General features: G+C 38.1%; 2 protein-coding genes across 3 annotated transcripts; one reads left to right on the plus strand and one right to left on the minus strand.

Annotated features, from left to right (window-relative positions):
• The first annotated feature begins 2,328 nt into the window (after positions 1-2,328).
• On the plus strand, positions 2,329-6,857 carry zgc:56622 (uncharacterized protein LOC326033 homolog). The gene is made up of 10 exons (XM_020934860.2): positions 2,329-2,543; positions 3,567-3,743; positions 3,822-3,938; positions 4,023-4,103; positions 4,770-4,886; positions 5,171-5,283; positions 5,965-6,052; positions 6,149-6,232; positions 6,528-6,610; positions 6,688-6,857. Exons 1-10 carry the CDS (start codon positions 2,463-2,465, stop codon positions 6,719-6,721), a joined length of 975 nt encoding a protein of 324 aa, XP_020790519.1. The 5' UTR covers positions 2,329-2,462; the 3' UTR covers positions 6,722-6,857.
• On the minus strand, positions 5,329-10,085 carry klhl36 (kelch-like family member 36). Of its 2 annotated transcripts, none has more exons than XM_055155274.1 (9): positions 9,948-10,085; positions 9,594-9,675; positions 9,322-9,516; positions 9,122-9,244; positions 8,820-9,041; positions 8,393-8,698; positions 7,987-8,214; positions 7,763-7,920; positions 5,329-7,644 (listed from the first exon to the last, which is right to left on the minus strand). In XM_055155274.1, the coding sequence occupies exons 2-9, from the start codon at positions 9,651-9,653 to the stop codon at positions 7,083-7,085; spliced, it is 1,854 nt and encodes a 617-aa protein (XP_055011249.1). In that variant the 5' UTR covers positions 9,654-9,675; positions 9,948-10,085; the 3' UTR covers positions 5,329-7,082. The 2 variants fall into 2 exon arrangements, with proteins under 2 accessions (XP_055011249.1, XP_055011248.1); XM_055155273.1 differs by having other exon boundaries at positions 9,943-10,085.
• Positions 10,086-10,688: the final 603 nt, after the last annotated feature.

Genomic DNA, 10,688 nt, shown 5'->3' on the forward strand with positions numbered 1-10,688 from the left:
CTACTTCCGTATCGTGGTGACCGTCCCAGCGGAGCAGATGGTGGAGGCTTGTGGACGAATTCGAGAGTTCTGTCTGACCCACTACAGACCCAGCAGTCGGGACAGCCTCAATGACCTGGACCAGTAACAGCATTGAATAAACTGCAGGTCCAGCGGATTCTTTCCTATGTAAACCAAATGAAAAATCTATTTATATTTTATACGGACTAGCTTAATATCGCTTTGTATTTATATATAATTTTATATTGACTTTCTCTGCATTTTGTATAGCCTTTATGCTACAGAGAGCATGATTGTAGTTGCTGCATTATAGTTTAGTTTGTAAGTGATGTTGTCTTAATGAATGTATTTCATATTTCACATCCATATTTAGCGTGTGCTGCATAAACATATCCTGTATATTTTAGGTCATAAAGTTATGTTTGTTACATCTTTGTTCCTTTGGGTTAACTGAAGGTGTAAATAGATTCATGTATGTGTTCGGGTTTTTTTGTTTGTTTGGTGGGAACACATTTCCAAATAAAAATAAATAACTGTAAGCAGATGTATTGGGAATTAGGAATATTTCTTTCATTATGAGATATAACCTCTTTGTATTTGTAATATCACAAACAAAATGCAATGTAAGGAAACATCATCTTGTATAAATATGTGCAAGATTGTGAATGAATGGCTTTATATGTACAAATAAATAAAGTGTCCCATAGTCTGCAGTTTTGTTCCTTTATTTATTGTGAACATTAAAATAACATAATTGATTGTACTTTGAATATGCAAAAAATAAGAAAAGTTTTTTTTTTTATCAGTTTGAGAGCTGCTGAAATGGCTGAAGAGTTTATTTTGAACACATTCGTAGTTTGTGCAAACAAAACATACAGATAGGAAAAAAAATACATATTTTTTCTGTTGAACAAAATTCAGCACAAATCTTAATCAAAATCAGTACATTTGAAGCTTTTTTAGATCTCAAAATCTGCTTGAAATATTTTTTAAAATGGACACTTCAGTACTTTTACATAAGCATATTTCCAAAATCCAAAATGTAAATATGTACGTATGTATTCTCTCCCCTCTGTCAACCAGCCACACCTCTGCTCTGTCCCTCCTCCCTGGCTACAAGTAGTCCACCTCTTTTCAGCTCTTTCTTTGCTACTATCACTATCCAGAGTAATATTTTACTAAGCATTGTAAGTAGTGTGATTAAAGCTGTGTGGAACAAGTACTCAGTTTTGTTACCTAAGTAAAAATACAGATACCAGAGCAAAAAAATACTCAAGTAAAAGTATCACCTGAAAAAATATACTTTAAGTAAAAGTTTTGATGTATCCATTAAAAAATATATTTCAAGCTGATTTCGAGATCTAAAAAAGCCTAAATGTGTTGATTCTGATAGATTTGTTCTGAATTGTGTTCAATAATATTTTTTTTTTATTCCTAGCTGTTTTTATCTGTATGTTTTATTTGTTTGCTCAAACTATGATCGTGTTCAAAATAAACCCCTCAGCCATTTCAGCAGCTCTCAAACAATGATAAAAAAAATACTTTTACTTTTCAGTCCGTTTCAAAAATGCAGAGTAGTAGAAAGTGCAGATATATGCTCTCAAATGTAGTGAAGTAAAATTAAAAAGTGAGTAAAAGTAATTTAAAATGCACTTTAGTAAAGTACAGATACCTAGTCTCTGTACCCTATTTATAAGTACAGTACAGTTAGCTCCTCCATTCAGGCAGATATATGCCAGTGTCCACCAGCAATCTGACCAGAACTGAAGACACAGCTTGGATGAGCTGCGAAACGTATTCGATCAAAAAACTTTTGTCCAGTTGACAGAATTAAATTTCTCCTTTGCTATAAGTACATTACTTTACTACTTTTACTACGTTCCACCACTGGATTAAAGGGATACAAAAGAGGACAAAATACAAAGGGCATAGAAGATAATAATGATTGGTTTTATCAGTGCAAAGCATACAAAAGTTATGTTTAATTACATAAAGATTAATGATTAATTAAAGAGTCACAAGATAAATTCGTTTTATTACCTAACTGCAATAGCCATAATGTACTGTGCGCTGCAGACTGTAAAAATGAGCCAGGGAAGCCAGTGCAATTAAATGGGTTCGCTAAAAAGAAGAGATTCCCTTATTTACTTTTGCTTAGCTTCATTCTAACAGAATATCCCCACCTAATGTTGAAAATCAGTCATTACACCTTAATTGCTGCAGAACAACAGGCCCTCATGAGAGCACCGACCTTTGCCTCACCTTTCACCCTCCTCCGTGTACACATAAACACTTGCAGGTACTTTGACCATTGTCCAATCATTAACTCCTGACACAGTATTGTAGTGTGTAGTAGTAGAGGGAACAGGAGGAAGGACCACAGCGAAGGACATAATAAGGAAGGACATTACACAGCAGTTTGAAGAGAACAGAGGAAGTGAAAGCTCAGATAGTTTGGGCCAATGGAGGATATACAGGTGGAGACAACCATACTACTTAATGATGGCTCAAAAATGCCACTTCTAGGCCTGGGGACATGGAAGGTAATATAACATAAAACTGTTTGATCCTATATGGTGACTGCCTATTAATCAGAGCATTGGTTATGGGAAAATACCTTCCGTTACAGGCGCAATTTCTTCACTGCTATTCACATTTATAGCTTTATATGTTACTAAGGTTATCAAAGGTAAATGGTAATGTGTTTGTCTTTGCTCGTTGGGCATGTCTCGCCAGCTTTTAGCCTTGTTATTATATTTTGGTGTTTGATGTCTTTTGATTGATTCATATAGGCTATGTTTGAATAATCCTAATAATCTTGTCCTGCTTGAGTGATTCAGTTTTGCAGTTCACAGAGAACAAAGTGTAAAATATAAATTACTGGAAAAAATAAAAAACATAATATATCTACTTTATCATGTTATTCAGTGATCAATTATAATGTTGTTTCCTCATCACAAACATACCTGGAGCTGTGTTTTGTTTCATCCACATTCACATGTTTAACACACAAACCCTGCATATTTAGGCTGAGTTTTTCTCTCAAACAGAAAACACTTCCACCTTGTGATGTCACGTGGTTATACAGGAAGTGCTCCATTGTATTTTTAAACTCCATACACCTTCACTAGAATCATTTGGATGATTTCAGCCCTGGAACTGACGATCTCTATTGTAGTAAAGGTAAAACATAATTGTTAACTTGAAAACAACAGCTGATGACATCACAAGGTGGAATAGAGCATTTTGAATTTTAGAGATGAGGACAGACTAATAATAAAGGATTATTCAAACGTGTGAATGAAACAAAAAACAACTTCAGGTATGTTTTTGAGGAAGGAGCATTATAACATGACTAAAAGCTCACAAGTCAGTTTTTGCGTAATATAGGACCTTTCAAATAATTAAATACCAGCAATTATCAAGAAATAGGTTGCATCAAGCTTTACATTTGAGATGAGTTGTTATTTCTTTGTGAAGTTCCTCAATGCCATGGTTATTTTCCTTGAGTAAAAAGGTGGCCCATTAAAACAAGTATGTATGACTGACATGATTATGTTTTGCAGTCGAATCACAATTCAACGACCTCAATGCAGGGAGCAGTGGAGGCGGCCATCGCAGCAGGATACCGTCATATTGACACAGCGTACTGCTATGAGAATGAAGTGGCCATTGGCAAAGCTCTGCAAGCCAAAATGCAACAGGGGATTATCCGACGTCAGGACATGTTCATAGTCAGCAAGGTGAGACATCGATCTCAAATAATGGTTGACTGTGAGCACAGAGTATATTTCTACTAAATATTTTCCCTTTACTTTTAGTTGTGGTGCACATATTATGCCCCAGAAGATATTTCTGTGTGTCTCGACAAGTCACTGTCAGATCTACAGCTCGATTACCTGGACCTTTACTTAGTGCATTTTCCTGTTGGTTTAAAGGTTTGTGAAAAATGCTAGAAAAAGTAAAAGGTATAAAATATAATGTCTCATTTTAACTGGAGCTTTTATATTTTTATTTTTCAGAAAGTGGGAGATTCACTTTTCCCAAAGAACAAGGAGGGACAAATCTTAACTTCTGATATAGATTATGTGGATGTATGGAGGGTAAGATAACATTCAGCATTGAATAATTTTGTTTAGTTCCTATTTTAAACATCAGTTGACCTATGTAAAAGACCAAAGCATACAACTCGAAATGAATCTTGATCTCAGTCAAAATTATATTAAACGTGCACTGCGCAACTTTTCTGGTGGAGGCTCTGCTACCTGCTTGTCTCCATGGAGATGTTATTGCTTTGCTTAGAATGTTCCACGGTATGACACTAAACAATTCTGTCAGCATTTATTTATTACAGGGGCTTCTATTACTCCAAAATAAAATAATCCATTCTGTGAATGGGGGCGACTCTTCACAAATCTGACTTATAGCAATGTAGAAGTGTAATATATACAATAAAATATAATATAGCATAGTTCTGTACCCCGCTTGACTCCCTCATGATAGATAGGTTTGATCTATACTGCAGAACATTCTAGACATGCCATTTCCATGGAAATAGGCATGTGGCAGATCCTCCACGAGCAATGTTACACAGTACACATTTAATTTTGGACGACAATTGGACTGACACACTGTGTTTGTTTGTGTTTGTGTTTGCTCGGAGATGCTGCAAATGAATTGCCTTATGGGATCAATAAAGTTTTCTGAATCTGAATCAAAATGTTACTTGCCAACTGCCTCACCACACATTATTTCCTTGATTCTTGAAGGGGATGGAGGCACTACAGGCCTCTGGGAAAGTGAAAAGTATTGGTGTGTCCAACTTCAGCATCCTGCAACTGGAGAGACTGTTGGCTCTGTGTAGGGTCACACCTGCTGTCAACCAGGTACTCACAACATAGATGAGATGAGAAGTAATGTATGTGGTCACTGATACTGTAGGTGCAGTAAATAATGTTAATTAATTATGTGGGTGGCATATTTAAAAATTATTTTGCTATAGTACATGTGTTAACATTGTCTAACATTTCAGTTAATAAATAAGGTTAGATTCAAATTAAAAAAGCGGTACTGTCATTTTACTCTAACTTGTTTCAAAATGTCGTTTCACAACAGTTTTTGTGTCATTTATGACCTTATGTTTATTGTGTGAACATTTGTGAATCTGCAGGTGGAGCTCCATCCATACCTGGTGCAGACCGAACTGATAGACTTCTGTAAATCCAAAAACATAGCTCTGACCGCCTACAGTCCTTTTGGGTCTCCAGGAAGACCTCCAGAGCTGTATGCAGAAACCACACACACTGCAAAAACAATCACACAGCATGGCAATGTTAGGGAATTTATTGAGATATTAGAGCATTTTCGATATTGTTCCAGTTTGTAATTTCACATTGACCAGGCTCAAGTTACAGGTACATTTTACTTTCTAATGGAGAGTCCACTGCCTATCCTCCATGGAGCTATAATTGTCTTATCTGGAATGTTCAACAGTATGGTATTAAACTCATCTATCTTCATATCAGGTAATGCCACCAAGCCAAGCTACATGTCAGAGAGGGGATCCCACTCACAGTGAGAATTCCTGTTTTTAAGTACTTTTTAAAAGTTTTTTTAAACAAATATCTGTAACTGAATAAATGCTAAGTAGACATGATAAATGCCTTACTGTAGAACTTTCCAGGCAAAGCTATACCATCAATCTCTATTGAGACAACCGGGTGATGGCCTCCCCACTAAAAAAGTATAGTGTACCTTTAATCAAAAATATAATTAACACAGTAAAGTATTATGAACATACTGAAACCATCATTTTAAATTCAGACATTTCTACACTGCTACATTTATTTTTAACTGCAATTTTATTATTTGAGGTTATTAAGCATTTTGTAGTAAAAGTTCTTAATAATAATAACTATTATAATAATCCTAATAATAATATTACCTTTTTCTTCCTTTTGCCAGTATAAAAGGAGAAAAAGACCCAATTAATATTCTAACTGACCCTGTTGTCGAACAGATAGCCAAGAAGCACAGACGCAGCTCTGCACAGGTGAGAACAACAAAACACTCACAGTTATAACACTGGTGGAACTTTGAATATTTTTGTCTTTTGTACTTTTTGTACTCATGTTTGTGATGTGGGCAGGTTTTGCTGAAGTACCACACTCAGCAGGGCATAGCAGTCATACCCAAAAGTGAGAAGGCCCATCATATCCTCGAGAACACAAAGGTAAACTCACACCAGTATCATTTTCAAATGGCATTGTGTGTGCAACATGCAGTCTTATTGTTTTGGGTTTTTTTTTTTTTTTTGTTTTTTTTTGTTTCCAATTCCAACACCTGACTGTGATTTATTTTATTTTTTTGTTTTATTTTGTTTTGTTTTCCAATATTTTGTTATTATCATTTTATCTTTTAACTTTAGCAACTCACATTGCTTCACGAAGAGGGTATTTGATATCACAATCACAATTAATCAAAATATCATCCTGTTTTTTTTTTTTTTTGGTTTTTTTTGTATGCAGATCTTTGATTTTAGGCTAACAGAGGAAGATATGGCAGCTCTTAGAGGCCTTGACCGTGGATGGAGAGCTTGTGACCTGCCTGAGTAAGTGAGCACATGATGTCAAGTTTAATGCTACACTAATATTTCTAATGATTGTTTCTATTACTTTTTTGTTACAGAGTCAAATCTCATCCCTATTACCCATTTGTGTGAGGGATTTGTTCATACTAACTCCCAACACAAAATGATGCATAAATACTAATAAAAAAAACAAATGTCAAAAAATTTTCAAAAATTACATTATTCACAAGTTTATAATAATATAAACATGCCATTATTCAGCTTGTAATATGCATTGTATTCTTTTTTTTCCTCTTAGAAGCTTTTGGCTTAATATGCCATAATTATGACACAAACAGACACATCAAAAACATTTTGGATTCAGCGCTTCTTTCAGAGATTTATGCCACAATCCTAAACATATTTTCGTAGTTAAACAAACCAGTAGTTGATTTCATTTTATAGACGTGTTTGTTTGTTTTCAACTGTCAAGAAGTCCAGGTTCTCACGACTGTTACGTGGGTTCTAATGACTGAAGTTTTTTCTTCCTGTCCTGTAAGTCGAATATGCATAAGGGCCTCACGGTGCATACGCAGGCAGAGGCCCCTGCAATGCGTTTGGGCAGATCGGGCCCCCGAGACCAACCTCCTCTATCAGGGTCATAGACCTGAGTTGCTTTGGAGAAAACCATGCCCTCCCAGCTGTAGCCTCCTAAAACATAAATCTTTCCTGTCCAAACTGCCACTCCAGCCTCACTGTTGGGCAGCAGCAGTGGAGCCACATAGCTCCACTGTCCCACATGAGGATCATACGCCTCCACCTGTAGGACATCAAAGCGCTCTGTTGTGGCTGCATGGTCATCGCTGCCCCCAATGGCATAGATGAGGTGGTGCAGAGAGGCCATGCAGTGCCAGCCTCGCGCCTGGGACATGGAAGGCCGCTCCAGCCACACCGAACCCTCTCGAGATGGTTCATAGCTCAAGACCTCTTTGCGATATGGCCCAATCTGATAATCATGCCCACCTGAGATGTACACAACACCTCTGTGCACTGTCCCTGCATGGCCATAGGTGTACCTACAAAAAAAAGCACAATTATTTCACAAACCATAAGAAAGCCTGCAACTGCAGCCAGGTAATCACGTTTTTTAATATAAAATATCAGAATAATGATTCAAATTGTGAAACAGTGTACCTGGGCAGTCCAGCTACATAGCACCAGCTGTCTTCAGCAGGATAGTAAACTTCTACAGAGGACAGCGCCCCAGTGTCATTTCTGCCCCCCACAGCGATCAGACAGTCACCCACTGCCCCCAGAAAGAAGTCCACTCTCCTCTGGTTCATGGATGCGCCCTGAGAGTGCCAGAGCAGACATTGCATACATTGTAGAGATAAAATAACAATTATAAACTAGGATACCTTAGTCCATTGATTATGGCGGGGGTCATATCTATAGAGAAGGTTACAAGCAGCATCTCCACCATTGTCCCTGGATGAACTGCCACCAGCAGCAAAGATGAACCCTCCTAACACAGCCAAGCAGTGATGGCTGCGCCGGGCTGGAAGTTCAGTCTCTACCTTCCAAACTCCTGTGGGAACATCCAGACGGCACACATTGGAGCTCAGCTCCTCTCCTCGTTCAGACACCTTTAAAAAGAACACATAGACCAGATACAGTCAATGCTTGTCTGAGAGTGTATCTGCTAACAACTCAAAGAGAGGAAATTAAAAAGCCAAGTACTTAAGAATGACACCAGTAATGCGATAATATCTGTGACCAGTGTAAGTACATTCAGGTACAACGCAGTTTATAAATTATAGTCACCTCTCCTCCAATTAGAAGCAGACTTTCAACTCCATCTCTTAATGATGTGAGTCCAGTTTGAAACAGGGGCTGGGCACTGGGGGTAGCATGGTAGGCCAAGGCCTCTTCAACCAAAGCCTCACACTGGGCTTCATTTGGCAGAATTGCTCTAATGGCAGGCAGCACCCGTCCCACCAGGTCTCCCACAGGCATCAGCGCCAGGCGAATGTGGGACAGGAGCTTTGGAGCATGTGCTGTGCGCTCCGGGCTTTGACTCAACCACTGAAGAGCAGCCTGCAGCAGAGCCTGCTCACTCTCATGCTCCACCTTAAGAAAAACATGACATGCATTGAAAATGTATTTTTAGACAGCAGTTAATAGCTTAGTGTTGGACAGCAAAACCAGATAAAAACAGATATACTGTAACACACTGTAATACATTACTGACCTGGCTGCTGGAAAGATATTTTGTCAATTTGTGAAGAGGAATATCTCTCATGAAGTCAGGAGTAAAAGACAAAGTACCAAAGCGTGAGAGGATGAACTGGTCAATGAATGTGTCAAGTCTGTCCAGACTGTAGAGCAAAGCCAGCTCCTGGAGGTACAAATAATTGTCCTCGGTCACTTCCTGCTCCAAATACTGGCAGCAGAAATCCACCACTTGCCACACCTACACAAAAAACATACATGCTAACGGTAAACCTTCAATTTTCCCAATACCACTGAAGATCAAATGAAAACCACAATCACCTGCAATAGATGGGCTGCTTCAAGAACATAGTCAATGTTTCCTCCATCCAGTGGCAGCTCTGCACAATACAGGAAGTCTATAACAGCTCTAAGACCAATATAAGACAATCCAACCAACTCCACCTGTAGGTAGGAATACAGGGCTCACCTTTGAGACTGTTAATGACAGGACCAGACAGAACAGTTCTTTATAAACATACCTCCACCTGGTGTTCTTCTCTCATGCCCAAAGTGAACATAGCATTAAAGTACTGACTGGACAGAGCCAATACTGCTCTGTGTGCTGGTATGGACTGGTCATCTGCCACCAGCACCACATCACAGAACTGATTCTTCTGCCTTTGCTCATTCAGACCCTGGAGGACTGCCACAGATTGATGAGACCAGTGGAAAATCTGTAGAACAACAACAGCTCTGGAAAAAAGTACAAAAAAGAAGAGTACAGAAATAAAAATAACAAACAGCAACTGACCTTGGAAGATTCACTGATGCGGTGGGGCCGACACACACGGTTCACTTTGCCATTGTCCATGTTGTTCTCATACTGACATTTTCTGAAAAGAGAACATTAGAAGATCTGAGAAATATTTTGCAATAATACTGAAGCTGATGCCCTAGCTACTATTATCTAAATGAATGTATATGCTGTAGTTCAGACAAATGTTTGCAATTACTTTTAAAACAATCTCTTATGCTAAAAGACTACAATAATAATGAAGAGGATGGGATACAGCATCATTGAAGTATAAGATCCTCTGTTAGCACATTAGCACAACATAACGAGCAGCATCTTTTCTGAAAATGAACAGCAATCGCAGTACCTTACAGTGTTACAGGAGGCCTGTATTTTGTGAGATTGTGCCCTTTAAGCACATTTACACCCAAGACATGAGCAGCTTACATACAGAGAACTGACAGAAAGCCTTTAATTCTGCAACCATAGCTGAAGCAGAGTAAAACGGAAGTTGACTACTGCATGAAGCGTATACTTCCTGTAAAACCATAGACTGCACACTTTTTTTTTTTTTTATCTATTTAAATGTTCACTGCGTTCGCCCAATGTTTTGATTGTCTTATGTTGACCATAAAAACTCTAAAAAAAATCGCATTATTAATACATCTTTGTGTGACTTGTTGCACTGTGAATTAACCATCAGTAGATGGAGACAGAGAGCTCTTAGACAACCATGGATCTATTAAAATAGCGGGGACAACTCCTTCAGCATCCTCAACTCGTGCATCTAGTCCATTGATTCTACCTCAGCTACGAACTAAATGCCTGTTGCAACGACTGTTAATTTTCCCAAAGCAGATGATTTCATGATGATTCACTGGTGGATTGCGTCTCGAGGCCTTTGTTTAAGCTGGATTTACCAGAATGGAGTAAATCACAATAGGCACATTGATAGTCAATTCATAAATGAACCGGAAGCTGGTTTTATTTACTACCATAAAAGCAGAAACAAATGTCAGTCTTCAAAAACTCTGTAATATTTAGTTTAGAGAATATGTAGTGTGGGTCCATATGGTGTGAGTTAGATTTAGTAATTCTCTTATATCTCCAGGA

The sequence above is a fragment of the Boleophthalmus pectinirostris genome, unplaced genomic scaffold, assembly GCF_026225935.1.
Source record: "Boleophthalmus pectinirostris isolate CB_2022bp ecotype Guang Dong unplaced genomic scaffold, ASM2622593v1 HiC_scaffold_2, whole genome shotgun sequence".
Classification (NCBI taxonomy): Eukaryota; Metazoa; Chordata; class Actinopteri; order Gobiiformes; family Gobiidae; genus Boleophthalmus; species Boleophthalmus pectinirostris.